Source organism: Colossoma macropomum, unplaced genomic scaffold (genome assembly GCF_904425465.1).
Source record: "Colossoma macropomum unplaced genomic scaffold, Colossoma_macropomum, whole genome shotgun sequence".
Taxonomy (NCBI): Eukaryota; Metazoa; Chordata; class Actinopteri; order Characiformes; family Serrasalmidae; genus Colossoma; species Colossoma macropomum.
The window spans coordinates 28,678,003-28,702,023 of NW_023494785.1; the positions used below are offsets into that span (position 1 = coordinate 28,678,003).

Here is a 24,021-nt window from a genome sequence, read left to right on the forward strand (position 1 = left end):
TGATCTCACCGGGCAGCAGTGTGCGCTCTCTCTTTCCCTGCCACTTCCTGAACGGTTGGAAACTCTGAGAGAGAGTGGGGGGGGGCAAGGCTCAAAGGAGAGATAGAGAAGCAGAGGGAGTAAAGCCTGAAATATTTGTCTGAATCTGATTATTAACATCATTTCTCAAATATCTGACAGACTCAGGTCAGGTTCAAATTTCACATTAAGGTTTCTCAGAGTGCGATTACCTCTGCTCCAGGTTTTCATCCTGCTTTAGTCTTCCTCCCTTCCTCCATATTACCTTATACAATTTTTAATCTGGTACGTGTTTGCACCACGAGGCCAGCACCACAGAAGAACTTTACATGCACTATGAATGTGAAGCTTTATTTGTCCTCCGGTTGGTGTGGATCAGATTCAGATAGAATTTTGTCTGTCTACAGAGTTTGGAATTTAAACAGAGTTTGGAAGTGAGCTGATGATGCATAAGAGAGACAGAGAGACAGAAAGTTAGGGTGAAAAAAAAGAAAAAAAACTGAAAGGAAGAATAATTGAGGGGTGGAAAAAGAAATGAGGGAGAGAGACGAACAGCCACAGAGATCTACATGTTGTTGCCATCAGAAGAAAACCTTGTAAATGCTTTTTCATTATTATTATTTCTTTTTATACCATTCAAGAGTCGCCCTTTACATTGCATAAACATTTCATGGTGAACAGACCCGTAGAAATTTTGAAAAACACATATTTATAAGTTAACCCTTTAAACCTGAATGGTCCATGTGGGCCCACTCTTTAGTAACTGTAATAACTACATAACTTACATATTAATTTCATAGTAGTTACTGAATAATGAGTAGTAGTTACTGAATAACAGACGTGACTCCATCATAATTTTTTATGATGAATTTTTATAATTCTGATTTCTTTACAGCCAACATTATCCATTTTTTAAAGCCCAAAACTTCAACTGTGTAGGCTAAGTGAACACATGAAACACACTTGTACCAATACTTTTTATTAGCCAGAGCCGCAACATAAATAACATTATTTCGTCGCTGTCGGAAGAAAACCTTGTATCTCCAAAATGATAGCTTTAAAGGAGAAGGAAAAAACCATTCTTAACTTGCAATGGATGTTAATAGAACATGGAAAGTTTTGATAGTTTCTCTTCATCCGTTCTGCATGAAATTCTAAACAATGCAAAGGATAATTGTTTTTTTTTAATTATGCAAAAAAACTGCCATTTTAAATGAAATTTAAAAATGAGTTATTATTTAAATAACATGAATCAAATAAAGTGCTACACTGAAAGTTGGAAGCAACTGGCTACTTAGCACAATGACTCATGCATAGTTATGCTACAACATTTTGGAATAGGAGTAGCATTCAGCATTCATATACAACTTGAGTGCACTGACCTTACTTTATTTACATAATCAAATTGCAACAGATCAGCCAAAATGAAAACAATAAATCGACAGATTTTAATTGTGCACCCCTACTAAATAATACATTTTCTTCACTGTTCCTTCTCCTATAACATTACCATTTCAGATACAAGGTTTTTATGATGGCGATGTCAGCCTGTATTGCATGACTTTTCAGAAGCTTAGGTTTTGGGGAAGGTAGTTCAGGACTAGATTAAGCAGTTATGCTTCAAGATTCCAGCCACAGAGGTGTGAAACAGTGGCAGTCATTCAGAATGTAGGCTGAACACATCTGCAGATGAGGGTCGTGAGGGGCTCTGCTCCAAACATCAGAAGGGCTAGAACTCCACTGGGTCTCAACCCCTGGAAACACATAGCAGGTGGTTTGACAGCGTGCCATTAAAACGCATTCGCATCCGCATGCACACACGCACACACGCGCTTCCAAATGTCTGTAAAAGGTCAGAGCTGCCACCCCGCCTGCCCCGATGGAGACACAATCCAGAAGAACCGCCGCTCTCTTGCCTTTTGTCGGTGGAGTGATATTCCTGCCGCTCTCCCACCGCGAGAAGGTCATCTCCAGCCGCCAGCAGGCGAGGGGCAGCCTCTGAAGACCCTCCGCCCGTTTTCCCCCACATTCACAAAGGTCTCATCCCGAGCAGCCTCATTGTGAATCTGCCTCTGTATCGCTGCCTCACCGTGAACAATGTTGTCAAGCAAGCATGGCACACATGTGACAAGCCTCAGCCTTGTGGGAGGAGGAGGAGGGATGACGGAGGAAGAGAAAAGGTCTAAATTTTTAGAGCCATGCAGAACTGAGAGTCAGAAGGTTAAATGTTTTCACTTGGGTTATTTTTAAAAGCACTCAGTAATAATTTTCTGTGAAGCCTCTAGGACTGCACTAGGTATTGTTTGGTAATCATTATCACAATATAGGTTTCTGCAAGATAGACCTCTCCAGCATAGACCGTCATGCATCATTCTGTAGATGATAGCATGCCCATATAATGAACTAAGCTGTTTTTCTTTATGGAAAAAATAAATGCTGTTTTCAAAAATCACCATTCAGCCCTGTGGTTAACCAAAATGTTCCAAAGCCGATACATTTTGTCCTGTTTATACTTTTCCCTGAAGTATTAGTGGATCTTCTGAATTACAAAGTTTATTCCAACCTGATTTGGCTAAGCTTGCTGGTGTACATGGGGTATTTTGTAGACGTTTCTAGTCCTATGATGTCAATCCAATGTGCAGCAGGGTTAGTTTGCATGTAGCAATATTCATATTACTATCCAGTGACTTTTAAAAGAAAGACAAAATGTATTGGAGCATTTTTGTTTACCACATTCGTTTTTCCCATAAAGAACAAATGCTTAGAGCCAGATTTCCTCATATAGGCATGTCACTGACTGCCAAATGATGACTTCAGAAGTCTACTGACAGAATGCAGAATGCAAATCACAGTTTTTTTTACTGTATACTGTGAGCATCTTGACCCAGCATAGCTCCTAATAACTGCTTTGATGAGTGAAGCTATTCAGGCAATCCAGCAAAAGTAAATTATTGTGGGTGAAGGCCTGTTACGCATTGACCAAAATAAAGGCCAATCTTTAACCACGTCACATTATTCATTCACCAGTGCATTTTAATGTACTGCAGGATTTACCAGTCGTAGTAAGCAGAAACATAAACACAATACTAGTATTTGTACATACTGTGGATTACAAATCCGATGCTGGAGGCTGAATCTTCAGCAACTGTAAAAACAGTTCATAATGAAAATTTCTCCCATATGTGTTCTAATCTACAAGTATGGCCTACGTATATCCCTGCCAATTGCAAATTTTCATGGCTTCTTTGCTTATTTTTGTACTGAATAGTGCTATGTGACTGATTCATGTAAATCCAACACTGCTAGCGGAAAGCTGAAACGCGATCCTCACTGAAGTAAACAATGGTGTATTGCATAGGCCTGCATGCTGTATACAAAACGCCTGTAAAAGAACACCACCTCAGGCACATATCAACATGTATGTACACAAACACACACAAGAAAATAAATGATGCCTCCTCTGTAGCATCACAGCCGAACTACCCTGCTCCTACTGTGTTTATAATCACAGGGCTTACTCTGATAGACAGAGCAGAAATGAACTCTGAACAGACTGAGGCCACACAGCGTTGTGTTTCTGACACTAACCGCGGTGTTCTCCATCTCCTCAGCTCCTTCTCCTTTTGCAATTTAACCATCAGCTGGACGTGGCGTCTGTTGGGGAGTGCGCAGAAATGGAAAGCCTCAGCGGCGGAGCGCCATACAAAAGCAGCAGCTCTTGATGGGTCGTACTGGGGAGAGAAAGCGGCAGGGCCATTGTCTGCTGCCACGCTGCTGACAGGCCATAGAGGAGCCCACACCCCTCCACTCCTCGCTCCAGCAATTAGTGGTGTCACAGTTTCATTAAAGCATCAGCTATCAGCTTAAGCCTGCTCTTTAGTGTACAGATAATAGGACATCCATCCATGCTTTTAGATGTAGGCTTTGTTGAAAAGGGAGGGGAAAAGACAACAAGAGTGACAGTGAGTGAAAGTTGAACTCATTGCTCTAAAGAGGCTGAAACATCTGTATCAAGGCAATGAACTATTGAAGTATCAGTTTTCAGAAGTTACAGATAATGAGACACAGTTTAGAAAGCATTTAACCCCATAAGCTCCTTTGTATGTTCACATCCAAAGGCTTATTATTTTGAAAAAATGTAAAATTGGAGTTACTATGAAAGGAATACTTCATCTGCCACATCTGTAGTACAGTCAATAGACTTCACTGGGTCATTCTGTAAGCTATCACTCCAGTACATTGAAATGTCGTAGCATGAAAGTAAGTCTACTCTTAAACTTCAACACTACTATATATGATTTTTGAAGACGCCATTCAGTTCCCCTATAGAGAAATCAGCTTAGAGTTCCTAATATGTCTGCAGAATGACTTAGTACAGAATAACAACAAAACTTTAGAGGTCTATTTGGTGTACACAGTTCTACACATTTTTATGTACTTAGTGAAAGAACAGAAGAATCAAAACACACTCATTATGACTTAAAGGCCTACAGGCAGTCACTTCAGCTTTAGCTAATTGGAATGAGGAATCAAAGTCTGGCCATGCCAACAGGTCAGGGGACATTAAAGGGTTAAACCCATAGATAACTTTACTCATAACTGCATAATAATAAGTCTTCACGTTAATTACTGAATAATAAGCCTAGGGTCCAATCACAAGCGACAACCAAACACTCTTAGCATCTCACTGCAGTCTTGCATCTGTGTAAGAATTGCAGCCACAAATATGACTTTCTAAATATGACACTCACACCTTAGTCCAAGCATGAAATCTACAGAAAGAATCCATAAAATCCCACACTCAGGGCAGGGGCATGCCAGAGTCTTATGACAGTCAGGTGCAAGAAAGACCAGAAATCTCCCAGTTTTCCCCACTTTTACCCAGGAGCTTAAGTGTGGGATTTGGATCAGAAGAAAGTGAAAAAAAAAGGAGATTTTGATTTTTGCACGTTCATAAGCCAGGCCGTCTAAGCCACAGAGAGAAGCTGTGCCTGATACTTTCAGTCTCTAACCTTTCGCAGCTCCTCACCAGGGGTCTTAAGACAGGCAGCCGCAGCCTCTCCTCCTCTGGCAATGGAGGGGGAGGTGCCGGGTCACTCTGGGCTAAACGGCCCCAGGAGAGAGGGGACTGCTGCAGAAAAGTAACCTGGTTTGTAAAGGTAGAATGGAGTTAGCGTGTAGAAAAGAAGCCGATGGGATCTAAATGTTCGTCACGTCTCCACATCCAGGCCTCTGAATTATTTATTGAGCTGTGTGTGTGTGTTTTTTGTGTGTATGTGGTGTGTCTGGGTCTGTGCAGGGCCCTGCTCCCCCCGAGCAGGCAGGATGGTGATTCCCGCTGTTTGATATTGCCTCCCCTCCAGCGACTAAACAGGGGCTATGAAAGAGTTCATGGCTGCAGTCAGCTGCTGGAGTCCTATTAGCCGTGAAAGAGCCCCCTATTCAGCTCCGCTAAGTAAACCCTCCATTGGGGCATGGGCAGCATTCACGCTTGAAAGCGACGCTTAAGAACAACAAACCAAACCGCTTCAGCTCAATCCATCTTTCACTTGAGGAGAATTATATGCAGATATGTGCCTTCCTTAATTGCCTGGCCTCACGTACATACTGGATATAGATAAGCTTCTTTCACCCACCAGATTTCTGAGCTCTGAACTAAATTAATCATCAATTACCCCCTTAAATTTTCAGGACCTGTCAACAATCTAAACTTTCCTCACTCTCAGAACCACATAGCTACATATTAGTTCATAGGCCTGATATAACTCAATATCATGACATTTACTGAACACTTTATGTTTTCTTCTCTTAATCATACACAGTTTCCAATAAACAAAAATACTTAGGATTTATTTATTTTATGGATTTTAATATGGTCTAGAGCACCCAGTAAATGACATACATTAAAGTTAACTGTCAGCTTCAAGATACAATGTATTGCATAATGCACTGTAAGTGTCCAAAATAGAATTTAAAACACTAAAACTGCTTTGCAACAGTGACACTAGTTTTATATGCATTATATAATGGACATAATTCTCATTTTCTATCAAATATATATCACTAAATATACCATTAATACTGAAAAGCGATATCACAGTATACTGGTATAGACTATATATCGCCCTAGCCTTGTTAATTTCTTGGAATTTACTGTATAAATCATAGAAGATACTTGACAACAAGTCAACTAAACTCAAAGGTGACCCTTTTTACCATGTTAGTTTAGGTCCATATTGAAATATCATATCATTTCAACACCCAAATTCTTGTTTTCTCCTAATCTCTGGTCAGAGTATCGTGACTTCTATCCGAAACATCGTCTGAATTTTGATTACATCACTGGGTAAACAATATTAACCAATTATATCCATAAAGAATTAATAACTGAATAATATATTTAAAGTTTAAGGGGTTAAATGCACAAATTAGCTGGTTAAAAATTCTTACAACCTTTATCTTTTACCTTTCTCCTAACATAATGCATGCACATAAATTTATTTAGTCTGATGAGCGCTGTATATAATACTGAAGGCCTGCCTGGTAAAAGCTCTCCAGAGTTCTGTCTTGCCCTTCAAAATACATTTGGTCATGTTTTCACTGAGAAGGAAGGATGACAGAATTGTTCTATCAGATACTCTGGCGTTTATAAGGTCATGTAATCTCCTGTGCATGTTTTGAGTGCAGAACAATGCTGCATAGCAGGTTGTTGGAAAAGATACGGTGGAGGGGGCTTGTGCACCAGAGGAAGCTTGTGTAGCTTTTGGCTCAGCTCATTAGTGGTGTTGGTATTAGACAGGAAAGACAGTTTAACCCTTTAAACGACATATTTCATATACTAACTTGATAGATATTAGGGGAATTTATAATAGTTGCTGGATAATAAGCCTTAAAATCAATGACGGAATAGTTAACATATAGATAACATAGAGAAGAGTTTTAAATACGAACTTTCTGAACACTTCAGGATCTTCTGCTTCTCACCTTTGAGTGTCTCATTTCAAGGGAATATGAGGGTCATTCTGAATGTTTCTCTCCACATGTGCAGCACAGTGTGAAGAGAGACAGAGTGAGAGAGAGAGGGAGAGAAAAGGAGCGAGAGATATTCTGGGTCTCTGCAGTAGTAGCTGTGTTAGTGCAAGGCTAGAAGGCTCTGAGGCTGCTCCTGGGCCTGTCCCTGTTAATGTAGCGCCCCTGGACAAGACTAAGGCTTTGTGACTCCAACAGCATGCTTGCCTGCCTGTCATTTTACGTCCCTGTCTGTCTCTCCCAATGTCTGTCTTTCTGAATGCTTGCCGGAGTGTGCCCGCACTCCTCCCTGCCCTGTTCCTCTCTGTCCTCCTCTCCTACAAAACTTCTGCCTCAATTTCTACACGAGCTACAAGCCTCTACCAACTCGTCTGCCCTGTCTGTGTCAGCCTATGAGCTAGAAAGGACGCCCACCTGCCGACAATCAACCGAGACTGCTACATAATAAACCACCAGCAGTCTGCGATGATGCTAATACTTTATCCCACACGCTCCTCCAGAACTCAGAGCAGATGAGCAAACAAACCCTTCGCAGTCAACAGTTTTAGCGAGATATGCTTCAGTTTTTGTCCTCTGTTGTGGGATTTGGGGCATTGGAAGTAGAAGTTGAAGAAAAAGCGAAGAAAGTCGTGCCACACAGAATGATTTCCTTTTGTACAGTGATCTAAACAGAGGAGGGATTTGCCCAGTTTGGCATCAACTGGATTTGCCATTGGAGATTTGCCTCGTTTATCTTCTTGGAGGGCTTATTTTATGGTGTTGCATTCTCGCTGAATCTTTTGGAGTGTTGAGCTGTGGCACTGGTGGTCCTGCTAGGCTGCTACCACGCAAGCTGTCTTCAGTTCAGAGGATCTGCAAGACTAACCCTCCAACCCATGGGAAAGTGCTCCATAACATTGTGTTCAAGCAGCAAAAACACAGTGTCTTGAAGCAAGACCACAGCAACAGAAGTTTGTCTCCATTCCAAAGCCTCCAAGTCTCAGTTTGTAATAGCACTCTTACTGACCCTGATGCATTTTTTTTAGCTGGGCAAACTGTTCTCTCAGGCCTAGAGGAATGATCAGATGATAAAGTTTGTAAATGCTTACACAGTTGTATCTCAGGAGGAAGTGAGCTTGTGTGGCCAACTTCCAAGTTCAGCCTCCAAATCTGAAAATCACTCAAGTGTAGAGATAAGCCTTGTATTTATGTGCATTTAACTCTTGAAAATCACAGTTAACACCGGAAATAACATAAGCATGCGGTAATTTTATATACAATACTGAGCAAAATCAGACACCACCCTTCCTTTATTTCCAGTTAAAACACCTATTTTCTAAATCTTTAATTGTCAGGAGAAAAAGCAGAAGGCAAGTATTTAACAGAAAATTATACAGAAGCACATCAAGTACTAAATATGAAATATTTGTTCAGTATTTAGAGTCTCCACCTTTGCTTTAAATACAGCTTCCATTCTTTTCAGATTTGTTTTCAGTTTTTCAAAAAACATCTAAAGTTCAGTCTTAGAAGTTGGTTGCACTTTCTGCTTCTCAAGACTAACATAATCCCAATATTTTAGCAACAGCTTTTTGACAGCTGCACATCCTTTCAGACTCATCGTGTTGAGTTGTCTTCTCACAGTGGAAGGATGGACAGAAACACCCGTGGACTTTTCAGATCTAAAGCAAGAGTGGAGCTTGTTTTCTCCTCTCTCCTAAAGATGAAAGCTTTAAGTGCTGTTTATCTGATGGAGAGAGTTTTGGTGGTCCACCGGGTCTTGCACGCTTGTTAAGAGTTCCGTTTATTATTATTAAACTCCATTTATTGAAAATCCCATATTTTCTACTTATTTTCATTCGACTTTCTCCTTGCTTATGCAAGTGGATTATTTTACAGATAATCTGACAAATTAATAACTTGTACTTCATGTCCAATTTTGACTGGAAATTAAATAAACTAAGGGTAGTCTCTTACTTTTATGCAGTGCTGTAAGTTAATTCTCTCAGAAACCTTTCAAACAAGATTACAACTGTTTAAAATAAGTATGTTTAAAAGGAGATGTTTTATTATCATTTGAGAGTTAGAGATACTAAAATATATCCCAACTTAAAAACAAAGCAATGTGTGGAGATTCATCTATTAATTAGAACGAGTGCCAGATATACTCCACACATTGAGGAGAAACTGCATAAAGAAGTATGCATAGTTTCTTGAGGGCAGATAGAGCTAACCAGAGCTTCATTAAGAGTAATGGCCAATACTTTTAATTTTAGGAAACACCAGTGTCCCCAGCATGTATGCATTCTACCAACTACAAGGGCTTAGTTGGCTTCAGTGACAGAAAAGCCAGGCTTTGGGAAGCAGTGTGTCCTGTTTTTCAGCGAGGGCCCTCCTTCTGATAACAGGTTTAGCCCCTAAAAGGCTCAACTGCTCTAATTTTAAGAGTGTTCTTAACCTCACTTAACTTTGCTCAAGCCACCAGAGACTTCTCTCGCATTTCTTACAAATACATCCTCTCTCTCTCTCTCTCTCTCTCTTATAAATGGATGACATACATACAGGGCTTCATCAATCAAGACCAGATGAAATATGGGGTGTAGAGGAGTTGGCCAAGCCCCGGGGTGCTTAATACATCTATAAATCCTCACTGGTCTGAAACAAGGGGGGCCAGTAACAATGACCCAAAACCCAAAAACAGACACATGTAACACCACAAATAAACACAGCACATGCTAAACCTGGCGAAAAAGACACAAAAGTCAGGGCAATGACAACAAAAAGAAAATGGAGCGTTCTCTAAATAAGCTAATTTTTGCCATATCCTCTCCAGTGAGAATTCCCTACGGGGAGTCACATTAACTCTTATTTGCAATTTGCATATATTCCGTATATGAATACGAATATTTACTGTAGCAATATGGGTTAAGTACACTTCTCAAGGGTACAGCAGCACTAGCCCCCTCTGGCAACCTGCTGTTCCCTAAGCTCTGCTGCACATTAGTGCCTGCGGTGCCCAAAGCCCTTGCTTTCATCTCCTCCAGTCTAATGCACACACACTGATCCTCCTGGACAGGCTCCTAGGACAGTTAGGATAATTAAAATGATGCTAATGAAGAAGTACAGTATAATGCCCAATTAAATATTTACACACATTTTCCTTTGAACACTTATTTAAGTCCTTTTTCTGCATTATTGCTTTACTAAATCGGCAATAATAAAATCAATTTGAGGCAAGAAGGATGTCCCACTGGGTGTTAAACTATGGGTGATGCACATTATCCAAGTTTCACCTCTAAGAAATATGAAGAGTTGCATTTTTATCACACAAATCAATATTAATTTTCTAGTTAAATACATATTTTGCATAATGTTTATTAATAACTTCCCTCCTTTAGTGGGTTGCTGCTCTGCTCTACAGGAAACACCTCATGCCAGCAGGCATTAAAGTCAACCTAAAATCTAAATTTATCTTTTTTTTTACTGTGTTAACTCATGCCTCTGGTCATATTAAGCAGGATTCATCAAATCATATCATTCAAAAGACAAAATTCCTTTTTTCTCGTAATCTTACATCAGAATGTCCTGACTTTTTTTATTACATCACTGTGCACCAGTGGGCAGGGAAAATAATATAGAACAATAATAATATGTTTTACCTCCTGCACACATCATCCTCACTTTTCATCGAGCAAAACTGCTCAGCTATCGCAGACCCTCCCTGATACAGCGTTTCACTAAAAAATCACGGTGCAGAAGGAGAATACCTTATGATTTCCGAATCATGTTGAGTTTTCATCCTTTCATAAATTTTTCAGATTTGTTTCAAAAGATGCAATGAAACAGACTTAAACTAGCAATGCTGTGCTGATTTTCTTATGCTAATCTACAAAGTACAGCCTGACTGATAAGAACATTTTATAGGGTATAGAGCATGGACGATATATCGGTCGGTCCATGACACAAATCAACTCATTAATGGAAAATACCCAAAAAAGCTCAATCTTTGGACAGTGTTCCTCTTGCCACGGTGTCCACTGTGCTTATCCAATCCACTTGAGGAATCCAGTCCACTACCTACAGCACATTAATCAGCTCAAAAAAAAAATCTGCTCGTAAAATATCCTGACTGGGGTTTAATGCAGTCCAGTGTGTTATCAGGCTTTTTATATATTTTTGCATTTAGCAGAAGCTTAACCCCTTGAACCTTAAGAGCCTGGCTGTGGGCTCACACTTCAATACATCATTCCAATAACTACATTACTTAGATAGTTACATTGTAGTTACTGAGTAATTAAACTGAGTAAATAAGGTCTTAAGCTTAGTAATTGAGTAATAAGCCATAGGCTCATAGTCTTAAGATCAACAGAGACAAAGTGGAGCTGATCCCAGATGAGCACTCTCATGCTTAATCTTCAGCTGGAACTAACTTCTAGCTGCTCAGCGCGGTGGCTGATGTAATAAAAAGACAGCGCATCTTTAAGATAGTCATGAAAATGCATCATAACTACTAGCTGAGTTATACTGCTACGCACAGAAGTTCTTTATTCTTTACAAAGCTCTTTTTATTGTCTGTGTTTGGAGACTGTGTGGTGCTGCCTAAAGTTTTGGTGGAAGAATAATTAACTATAAAAAGGGGAGGAAGAACAGTGAGAGTAATGTGGAGGCCCAGAGCTGAACGAGTACATTTTTGGGTACAGTCAGCTGTAATGTGGAGAATTTTACTGATAGTGAGGATGCAAGATAATGCCATTTTCATTATCATTACGTTTCCTTAGCATACTGCAGTAATCTACAAAGAGGACACCATGTTTTTGGTCTCTAGCAAAGCTGATGAAACTACTTAACCCCTATTATGCACCTATTCAGTACCTATTCCTCTTAAGGCCTTTTATTCAGTGACTACTATGAATTATTCAGCAACTTTGAAACTAATATGTAAGGTATATAGGCATAAGCATGAGGAATGAAATTCTGAAAGCTCTGCTTGATCCCTAAAGTTTAATTGTTCAATATAACCTCAAATAGCTTGTATTTAGGTATCAATGTGATAAATTCAAAGCATTGCTATCTCAACTGGAATTAGCATAGATACAGAAACAGAGATTATCACCATCAGTACAGATGTTATCAGTACAAGGTTATACCTGAAGCAGCTGGAGGCTCCAAAACAAGATATGTCTTTATCTGACTTAAAGGGCTATTTAACATTTCTGGATAGTCACAGAGATTCAAGTCAGAGTGGTTTGATGTGAAATGGTGCATTGTAGAGAAACTTATAGACTCAGATTTCTTTCCAGTGGTGGAGATAAGAACCAGGGGCTGTGAGGTCTACAATGTAAATATAGCCATTTTATTTACTTACTTTTATTTAATGTTGATAGAGGTAAAATACTGGTAACACTGCAAAGCATTTTTCTTTAGTTACTGTTTTGCCTTACCACACCCTGCATATACCTCTCTGATGGTTTCTCAAAACTATGTCAAAACAATGTCTCAGGCATCAGGCAGCATTCATAACCATTTCATGTAATAACTTTCTGTGGGGGAGCTTTTAGAAGCATTAAAAGCTTTGGATGTCTGGTTCCTATCACCACCACTGTGAACAATTCTGACTTTGAAAGTTTCTCTAGAATGGAGCATTTCACTTCAAACCACTCTGAATGACTTCATACTTTAACCAATTAATTAAGTAGGAACTTTGAAAGGTCTGTGGAATTTTTCTTCAAAAATGCTTCCATTTTGGACCTTGCTGTGTTTTCAGCTGGTCACTTCCTCTCTACTCCCCCTACGAGAGACGTCCACAATAAATAGACATGCTCAACGTCACCACTCACTGGGACATTGATGGGATTATAAATGTTCTTAAATTAGCCTTCTCATTCTGAACGCGAGCACCAGGGGACATTCACAAGTGTATGAACTAACAAGCACTTCTACACACAAAAGGAGTTCAGAGGAAAGCGATGCATTTCCAATAGCGTCCATGCTTTCTAATCAAGTCCTGCTGACATCCAGACCAAAAAGTCTGGGATAACAGACTGGTGTTAATTGGGTGGTGCAAAGCCTGAATGGCAACACTAAACTGCCAATTTCATCTGTAAACATGAAGCAGTTAATCATGTCTGAGCTAAAGACCACATCCATGTCCATGCTGTTCCTCCCAAACATCGTCTCCAATTAAAATGACTAATAAAGTCCCATTCTGAAAAGGTCTCCTCTGCTTCATTTGCAACAAAACACCACCAGCACGGGCAAAAAAATGCACTGGGAAATAATTAGAACGTCATTAAAAAAACAATTTGGCACTACATGGTCCTTGCGTTCACCAGCAAATATTTACACCTCCTCCATTTAGCGGAGACGTAAATAAATCTCAGGGATTAATGCTGGGCACTGATGCTTGGCAACAATTAAAAATGTCACTGGATATGAGCGAGGAACACACACACAGGGTGGATTCGGTGGGCTTTTCTCAGGCGGCAACAGGCCTAATGCACACAGAGATGGCTATTGTTCCAGCACGTTGTTTTTTTAAGCCTTAGTGCTGAGCACGACTGGCTGTGCTGAGGCAGGCCAATTTCCTGTCCAAAATACATGCCCATATGTGACTGCGAGGCCCCCTTTTACTGCTTCCTTTTAAGAAACAATGGGCTCTGATCACAATTAGGTCGAGCAAACAGTGGAAGAATTAAAGTAGGCCTCCAAACTGTTAATGACTCAGTGGAGGGGCACAGTAAACTCCTCGGTGGTGCACAGACACAGGCTGACACTAATGGAGATATCTGCCTGCGGTGATGTGCGGGGAAGAACACTGAAAAGGAGGGGCACAGGCACTCAGCCACCTGCTCGGAGTGTGTCACCTGGTTCCACCTCAGCGAAAAGAAGACGTCAGCACCACAAACACAAGTGCTCCTCGCTTTGATGACCCAGGCTTATTCAAATCGCTAATGAAACGGCCTCAGAAAATTGGGGCAACGTGGCCCGTTGTGGATTAATTAGCTGTGTTTTTGAGCGCACTTGGACTGACACAGTCACCTACAAAGGATTCTTCACTCACTTAAACAGCAGAATGGCACAACTGCGTGGCAGCGGCTATCCTATTATGGGCGCTTAATCGCCTCTGTGTTGGTTTATTTGCAGTTGTTTATGAAGCATGGTGGTATTGCACACGGCGGCGCTAACAGACCACCTGGCCGCCCTGTGCTGCTCAGCAGGCCTCAAATAGGGCAAGCGGCTGATTCATTAGCTTTTATGCTCGCTTTGGCCCACTCGAGGGCAAGGCCCACTTTAATTAGAGCGGCCATGTTTGCTCAGCATCTTTCACAAAGTCACGGTCCTGATGGGTAACTGTGATCCCTGCGCAGCTACCCAACAATTCTGGGGCACTACGCTTTCCCAGGCCTCCAGTGACTGCTGGAGAAAGCTATTAGAAAGGACGTCGGAGGGCAGTGTATGTGTGTTTGTGTGTATGTGTGTGTTTTCTTTTAGCCTCAAAATATCCCCACAGTGATAGGAAAACATTAAAACTTTGGACACTGGAATTTTTGGACTCCAAAATGAAGCTCTCCCTTGAAAAATGAACCCCTTGCACTCTAGGATTATTGTTCAGTTATTCTTATGGAGCCTTATTAACAAGTAACTGCTATAAATAACTTGACAACTAGTATGAAACTAACATTAGAGACGGTATGCTATCATTTTCCAATACCAATGCTGATCTTGAAACCTACTCATCCAATATTTATTCTTCAAAAACGACTAAGCTTCATAAGAAGCTCTTTTTAATTGAAGTGCTGCATTTAATCCTCACTCACTTTTGCCAAGTCCAAGAGGTGATTCACATCTAAAAATAGAAAAACATAGAAGGTTTAACACTCACGTATTTAATGCCTTATGAATAGGTCAACAAATGCTGTGATGATTTTGGATATCCTTACGCTAAAAGAACCTAGTTATGAGAATAAGGAAGTGAGGAGGTGAGCTTGGTGCACTGTAGTGGGTAATACTGCTGCCCTCCAAACAGCAGACCAAGGTTCAGTTCCATGGACTGGCAAGCACGCTATGCTACACTTGAGCAAGATGCCTAATGCTACCTTCTCCTACTCCTGTAACATGATTACAAATGAAAGTTGGTCTAGATGAGAGAGTCTGCCAAATTTAAGAAATCTTTATATTCATTTTTTAACTCTTTTAAAAGGTTTATAAGGTTTGAGGGGTTAAAAGAGCTGAGAGATTTTTTTTTCATCTTTACCAATGTTAAGCTTAAGGATATTTTAATTTGGATTAGTTTAGCAATGTTTCGCTACAGTAATACACAGTTACATGGGAAACCTCCCTGTAGTAATAGATGTATGTGTGTGTATGTGTGTGTGAGCATGAGCAGGGGGTCACACACTCAGACAGAGGTGTTTACAGAGCTCAGCCACTACACATGCCAGGCCAATGGAATGTAGCAACAGGATGCTAAAAATGCTCATGGCAGACTGGCAGGTCAACTCTACGACCTATACAGTACTACAGCCTCAGCCTGTTCTCCAGTAATTGAACAGAGAGTGAGGCAACTCTTAAATAGAGAAGGGGATGGATGCAATATCAATATTCTGAGTTAATTCTATGTTTTAACACTGTTATTACTTTAGTTGTTATAATCTGGCTGACTCGCACATAAGCGAGATCCAATTTCATTCTCCATTGACTCGAAAAGATCAACTCAGAGCATTATATGGTACAATTAAAGCATGCTAACAGCTGCTAAGGGGCTGTCGTTTTTTAAACGGTAAAGCGCTGTGATTACACAGAAACCTGTGAGAGACTGATAACACAAGACTGCAGAATTTTAGATTACTGTAAAATATTAGCTTACTGACATTTAGGCCATGGAGGAGTAACTGAAGGAGGTTTAGTACGGAACTGTCTTTTAAGCTTCTGATGTCTTAGATAAGTTTTTTTAGTCCATAAAAAAATGAAAATGATTTTATTTTAACAGCCCCCTACGACTCTGGAGGTTTGAAGCCAATTATTTTGGAAAATCACAGCGGTCAGATGGAGCCCAGTCTTTCCACTGTGTATGTGAGTATAAATGCACTACATCAACAGCAGAGCGTAAGGCGAACAATGGGACTCAAACACAATGCGCTGCGTGTCTGCAGTGCGGCTAGAATAGCAAGTGTGGCAGTGAATCCACGGAAGAGGCTGTGAAATGTGACACAGCTGGGAGAATCAGAGAGGATATCCTTTCACGTCACCGGTCAAAACAACAAAATAGCTCTCCTCATGCTTCGGGGTCAGCGGTTCTACGGATATGAAAATGATATTAGTCAGAAAAAGCAAGAAACGAGACAGGAATTTTCACCTTGAGCACTTGTAGATTTCTGCCTTAGTTAATTATACTCCATATAATAAACTCCATAAACAAAAAACAACACTGTAAATCATAGTCTATAATGTTAAGTATATCCTAGGCTAGAAGAAGAAGTGTCTTAACTTTAAACAAAAAGGCCTTATAGTGTCCATATCCTGTATAGTAATAAAATGCTTGGTGCCAAAGTTGGACTACTACAGACTCCAGAGCGGGGGCTTCAAAGCCAGACTGCTGTGGGTCTGCATGTACGATGGTGCCACCAGCAGGCTGCTGTGGTCACTACATCATACACGGTTGTGGATCTGGCCTTTTACAAGAAAACTACAAATCAGACAGATGATATATCCAACAGACATGCGAAGAAGTTTCCTAAAATAGAAAGAATAAGGCCACAGAGGATTTTTGCTGCTGCTGTAAGGGGCAAGTTTGTTCTTACAGAAAATAAGTATTAATAAAAGCAAGAAACTAAAGTGATCTTCCATGGCAAGCACAGAAAATGAACAGAAATCCTGGTCATGGAAATTTTTAAGATGTGTAAATTGAAGGACTCTCACATAAACTAGTAGTCAGCTGCCTTCCTACAGAAGACAAAGAGTTTTAGAGTTAACAGCTTAGACTCTACAGTAAGTAGCTAGAGAGCTGGAGATGAACACAGAGAGCTTAATCCATCCCCCGTTCTATCTCACCACCAACTGAACAAGGAATAAAACAAAATAACTATAATAAAAGTCTGTTTTATGGCACTATAAAACCATAAAGAAGTCATAAAACCAGCTAAAATGCTTTCTCAATGACCTTGGTGTTGTTTTAAATATAGCCAAATAGCCCATACATTTGTATATATGTCATGTACACAAAAGGTGAGAAAGAGCTGACCGTTAGAAGTAACTGTAGAAACTACAACAGAGCTACTTTTCCCCATCCAACCGCAATAAAAGTAACTACCTGCTAAAACTAACTGCCTCTCTGTTCTTTTAAGTCAGTTCAAATCTTAGTTCTGTTCATACCAACTTTCTTTCTTTTCTTCTCCTGGACACAGAAAACAGCAGCTCCCATTCCAGACATGTGAGTAAGAGTGGGGTAAAGATAGATCATAGGCCTGTATGAGCAGTAAGGGCTTGGTTTGATAAGATTAGGCTTCCAGGCGATTAGAGCTCATCCACAAAGCCCCTGTAGTACTACACACTAACACTGTACTAACACTGCGTGCGGATCAGCCGCCTGCTGGCTGCTCCACTGTCCAGAAACAGAGGGAAAAAAGTTACTGAGGAGAAAATGAAAGGAATGAAAAGTCATCGCGGGCATACTTTCAGCCTATTCACCCGCATCTTTCGAAATTAGAGGCAAACATTTCTTCACAGACCATTTTTTGTTATTGTAAAAATGTTCCACATCACGGGCTACTCCCCAAACAAGAGTCCGCGCACAACGAGCCACTTTGAAGATGTAGCGTTTTACAGAAGCTGCCAGGTTCGAGCAAAATAATGTCCAAACTACAAACAAAAACCCGACACAATTGTAGCCAAAGCAAAGTCAAAACACCACCTCTCTCACTCACCGGTATAAAATCAATACAAATTCACGAAAAGTAACTTTCTTAAGTTGGTCTCCGGCTGAGACAGAGACGAGGACGGCGCTGAGAGAAACTTCAGAGAGTCAGTTCAGATCAGTTCAGTTAGCCAAACATCAGATTTTCGCCCCAGAAAAAAACAGCTAAGCGTTCAAAACCGCGAGACAGTATCACCCAGCGCGGGGTCTTACCTCGGAATACTTGTCCTCGAACTGAAGCCAGGAAAGTGACCAGAGCCAGGAGTCCAGGTAGAACTCTGTCCATGGCGCTAAACCCCCTCAGCTCCAGGGTAAAAAAGCAGCAGTTTCTCCGCGGCTCGCTCTCAGCTCCCGGCTCTCTGTCTCTCTCTCTCTCACACACACTCTCACTCTGTGGGGAGAAACGAACTCTTCTCCTTCTCTCTCCCCCCGAAAAACACCACCGCTAACACTACTACTACTTCTACTTGGTCAAACTGTGAGTGTGTGTGCGTCCAGCGGCTCCACGCACTCGCACTGACTTCTAGACGGCGCTGACGTCACCGGAGCTCTCCAGCGGAGCTGCTGGAGTTGCTGGTAGGGGGACTGGGACCAAACCGAGCCCCTGAAACACGACTCAGGTCTTTCTTTTCTTTCTCCACAGCTACAGTGAGAGCAGAGCAGAGCGGGCTGGGTGGGGTGATATTTGGCGATGTTTAGGCGGCCGTGCATGCGCACTCTCAGCTCAGCTTAGCTCCCCCGCTCGCTGCCTGAGCCCGTTAGAGCCGGAGAAGGAGAGACGCAGGCAGGGAGAAGAAGTTTGTTGTCTCGGAGCTCGGAGGAGCAGCTGGAGCGCTGCTGAGGGAAGGAGGGGCGACTGTGAGTGAGTGTTTTAATGGGTGGAGTGGAGTGGAGCTCCGCCGGAGCGCCATAACTGCGCGCGCGCACACACACGCACACGCACACACACGTTTACACACCAGACACGGACAGACACACACTGAGTTCAGAAAAGCTTGTTGAGCTCCGGACCAGAGCAGTTAAACACAGCAGAGAAAGCAGAGCTGCTCTGTGGAGACAAACACACCTGGGCTTAAAACCTCATTCAGACTGACTGTCTGACTGAACTTTTCGGGGTCCCAGAGATCTCATTGCTGTAAATGCAATAACAATGATAATAATAATAATAATAATAATAATAATAATAATGTCAGTGTAAACACAATGCAAAACCTACACATTTGAGAAAGTAAACGTAAACTACCATAAACATCAGACTAAATACAGTCATATGCAAACGTATGTATTTTGCATATATATATATATATATATATATATATATATATATATATATATATATGCACATTTCTATATGTCTATATGTGTCCATACATAGATAGATAGATAGATAGATAGATAGATAGATAGATATCATCAGAATCAATCAGTAGTGGCCTTGTGAAGCTCAAAAAGCAAAAAGAGCAAATGAAAACCACCTGCAGATCACTTGCTTCTTTTTATGGTGTAATTCTTTCATTAAAAGTGTGTATGTTATGAGACACAGCAGTCCCTTACAATAATAACAATAATATTCCCAAAGAGCACCAAAAAAGTTTTTATTTACAGCTTCAGCCCACACATTGTGTTTGTCCAGTTGGTCCAGTTTCAAGCCTTTACTTTCACTCATTCCACTGAAAAGCTCCTTTCTGTCTCACCTATTCAGTCTTTATACGAGTCATCGAAATGTCCTTCACCCTTCAGTTGCCACAGCTAACCCTGAGTTCCATTTGTGGAGTTACTGTGTTGTTTGGCTCTTAAAGAGATGGACACCTTATTTCCCTGAGTGACTCATCCAAATAAAAAATTTGAAAGAATAAATTATGTAAAGGTAGCCTTAACGTTAACCTGAAATCAAACTTTTTTTGACAATTTTTTTGTCCTGTTCAAGCTCCTGTTCATATTGCGCATGATTTATCATCTCATTAGCTTTAAAGACCAAATGTTCTTCCAGTTATCTTCCTTTAAAATGTTATGACTTTTACTCAGCTTTAAAATTCTTCTGAGTTTTGATTGTGTCACCATGCATCTGCAGACAAGTAATGTTAGCTCCTTAAATGGCGAGGAGGTGCCAGTGAGTCCAAAACTTGTTTTACACACTTCTTTAATGGAAGAATAGCTATAAGAATAAGAATATCACTTTGCACTGTAGTCCATATAGTTATTGAATCGCTATAGGATGTAATACGCCTGGGATTTTAAGGGGTTACTCTTCCACCCCACCAATCATCAGCTAGTTTAGAGACCCTCTCTGATACAGTGTTTCACTCAGAAATACATCATGGTACAATCATTAGAATTTCTGATTTATGATGACTGTAAAGTTGCAATGATTCCTGACTGGGGTTTGAAGACTGGGTGAACACTGGGACTAATATAAGTATACAAGTAAGGCTCTGGAAATTCAAGGGAATCAAGTAACATTAAATGTATACTGAAATATAAACACAGCACTTTTTTATGGAAAAGATTTTACTAAATACCTGCAAAAAAACAGGGTCATTAAACAGTCTTCTGACATTAGTATCTGATGTGACTACCATTTGCCTGTAGTAGTGCAGCACATTTCTAGGAAAAAGTCCTGGATTTTTTATCAAACTGCTGAAAAATGTAAGCAAAATCAAACAACGTCTTGCATTTGTGTTTTTGTTCAGCATGTATGTGTGTGCCTCACTTTTTGTGTGTCATAACTTCAATAGAAAATGGCATCCATATCATTCCAGATATCCTTATAGGGCCATTTCTGAATATCGGTGCGTCCTAAGTGACATTATGCACTGTTAAAAAAAGTAGTGTAAAAATTAATGGTCAATTCCAGTTTTATTTTTTTAAGGTTAAATAGATGCAAATAAACAGCATATATACTGTATTTAGTGTATGTAATGTATTTTAACACTGCTGTTGTTAATTTACAAAAATAGAATGAAAAATCACAAAACAACTTGTCACCTTTATTTCACAGAAATTTGCATCATTTTAATGATTGTTACTGTTGTTATTATGGAAAAATACTGTATGTCAGAATGACTAGTTGAAAGAATGAAACTGTTGAATTACAGTAAAAGGCAATATTTGTAAGAAATTAAATAACTGTAATTTTACAGAATTCTACCATCATTAAAAACATAATTCTGCTATTAATTACTGTTTGGGATGCAAGTTTCTATACAGTGTGCTGAAATAGTCTCTAATCTTGAGTTTCTTCCCCTTTGGGAGTGGAGGAGAGGGTGCTAATAAAGCAACGGTGTGAGAGAAGAAAGCAGTTATATTGTTTTATCTTAGCACACAAAGGTACTCTATTTTAAGATTGCATCAGGGAATTCCATTAATTTAACTACAGAGGCAAAATAAAAACGTGACTGTTGTCAAATTTTAGTGTTTTTTTTTACAAGGGCAGCAGAGTCTGATGTGGTTAGACAGTGCTTCATTTGGTGATATTATCTCTCAGAGTGCTGCCACATTAAGGGTGCTATGTTGCTATGTTTAGTGTCTGGGACGAGAACTTTATCAAAAGAGACATTCTAACACTTTAGGAGGACAGGGGCTTTTACACGCTGGTGCCAGTGATCTTAACGGTAGCTTACTTGTATTTCATGGAGAAAGATTAGTCTAACAAAAGCGACTATATTTAGCCAAACATTTCAAATATGTAAAGCTATAAGTTCAATGTTATGTTTGAAGGTCACTGTATATGATTGCTTTCTCAGTGTGTTTGAAAGCTGACACACACACATTGTCTATTTGAAGTACATTAGAGTCTGTCTTCTGAACAGTGTCATCTGCTGGAGGCACTTGCTCTTAGTAAGAAGGTCGTAATTTGTTATGAAGACATGGTTTAAGGTGCATTTGGAGTAGCTGGACTCTAGTCAAAGTGTTGCTCCATTCTACTCTACCACAGCACTTTTTCCTTTGTCTCTGTGTCCCTTGAAAGGAAGTCATGTAGCACAGACATCCTGCAGCACTTCCATAAACAGGATGAAAAAGATCAGTTCGGTTAACGTGAGTTATGTGGATAGTGAGTTTTTTTGGATGACAGCTTAATAAACATAGTTTCACAATAATCTGTTGATGTTGATATACATAGTTTCACAGTAATCTGTTGATCAGGTCATTTTCAGGGTTCATTTTATTAATTTATTTATTTGCACAAAGACAAATCAAACCGTTAGTAATGACTTGGTAAAGCAAAAAGATTATTTACAGCTTCAGCTATAAAGTTTCACACAATACACAGTACTGAACCCAGAGAGAGCACTCTGTTCGCTTATGTTATATACAAGTTATACATTTTTCAGCATCCAGAAAACAATAATATAGCATGGACTAGTATTTACTGTGTCCACTCTTTACCTTTATTGCAGCTTCTATTCTTTTTGGTAGATTTGCTTTCAGTTTTTCAAGGAAATCTGCAGGGATATTTTTCCACACCTGCAAAGTTCAGTCTTAGAAGTTAGTTGCATTTTCTCTCACGATCCAAACACATTCAGTGATGTTGAGGCCTGGACTCTGGGGTGGTCAGTCCATTGTTCTAAGAACACCAGCAGCTTCTTTCCTTGAGGTTTAATTTTTCTCATTTTTCTCTGTTTCCTTTTCTCAGTAAGGGCTTCTTGACAGCTACACATCCTTTCAGACCCATAGCATTAAGTTGTCTTCTCACAGTGGAAGGATGAACAGAAACACAAAAGTTTCTCCTCTTTCTAAAAGGTGAAAGGTTTTAGTGCTGTTTATCTGATAGTGTAAGTCACCTAACCCCCAACTGCTCCCCGGATGCCATGGATAGGGCTGCCCACCACTAAGGGCAAGTGTGCTCACTGCCCCCTAGTGTGTGTGTTCACTAGTGTGTGTGTGTGTGGGGGGGGTTGTCACTGCATGGATAGGTTAAATGAGAGGTCAAGTTCCTCTGTGTGTAAGCACAAGTGGTCAATGGTTCTAAATTCTAATTCTAATTCTGAATTCTAATTCTGATTCTTACACAGTTACTAGAAGCCACATTTTCACTGTATGTTTTAATAATGTTTTTAGGACTCCAGTTTTAGAAACTCTTTTTCGCTTACATTCCTTTGTCTTTCTCTTTCCTCATGTAAGTGGATTATCTTATATCTGATATCCTCAGAAAAATTAATAACTTGTAATTAATGATCATTTAGACTAGAAGTAAATGAAGACATAAATGAAGGGTGGTCTCTGACTTTTGCACAGTACAGCATGGTTACAACTGAGATCATTGTGTCTGAGTCTTTCTGACATTTTCTTCCATAATTATGCAGTTCATGCAAGGCATGTGGACTCCCCTGTGGAGCTTCAGATCGATTGGAGAATGGCCCCTGGACACGGTGTGAGTGATGGGTTTGTTGAGAGTGATTGAGTCCAGCCATTGAGTCACCAACGCAGAATCATCACCATCACCGACACCAACAAGTGCAATGAAGGAAATATAAATATATTTTTAGACACACATCGCTTTGCCATATGATGTTATGGTGGTTCCATTCGGGAAATGTACTCTGCAGTAACCTACCTTGTGGGGATGGAAGAAGAAAATGTCTTCCATTATTCAATCAATGTTTTCAGCAGCAGAAATTGCTCAAGGCTACCATACGCCATCAAAGCAACTTTGTGTTCATCATCAAAGTCAGGTGGATATGAATCTGTGTATTGAATAAAGAGTGACCAAAGATGAAGGAGAGCGTCTGTGTGTCTTGTGTTTCCACCGCACATCTTTTACATTTGATAGTGGCAGGTTGTTCTTTTGAAGTCATTTTTGCATTTTACACTTTTTTTAAAGGTTCCATATCAAATGTGTTACCTGTGTTTTTTTTTCTCCGAGGTCCACTTATGAAATGTATGTAAGAAAAACAGTTGGCTGTTTTTTAGCCTCTCTTTATGTCTTAGAATTAAAAAAGCTGTTTCTGTTACTGTGCCTTTAAGGCCACCTCTATTCTGATTGCATGCCCTGTGTTTTGCCTCATTCGAAAAGCATTTCAGGCTGACACACTCCTTATAACTTCAATGTGAATGGGAGGGGCAAATCTGCTGTAGGCTGAATAAAT

The 24,021-nt window shown here is 40.2% G+C and overlaps 1 protein-coding gene across 9 annotated transcripts in view; it reads right to left on the minus strand.

The window, feature by feature from the left end:
• The window catches only part of ptprma (protein tyrosine phosphatase receptor type Ma), a 263,649-nt gene extending 244,910 nt beyond the window's left edge, over window positions 1-18,739 (minus strand). For 3 of the 9 annotated variants that reach the window (XM_036589718.1, XM_036589694.1, XM_036589684.1), the window contains exon 1: window positions 18,149-18,739. In XM_036589718.1, the coding sequence (XP_036445611.1) occupies window positions 18,149-18,221 (73 nt within the window). In that variant the 5' untranslated portion in view covers window positions 18,222-18,739. The remainder of the gene's footprint in view (window positions 1-18,148) is intronic. The other 6 variants (XM_036589734.1, XM_036589710.1, XM_036589702.1 and 3 more) reach the window with 3 other exon arrangements.
• Window positions 18,740-24,021: the final 5,282 nt, after the last annotated feature.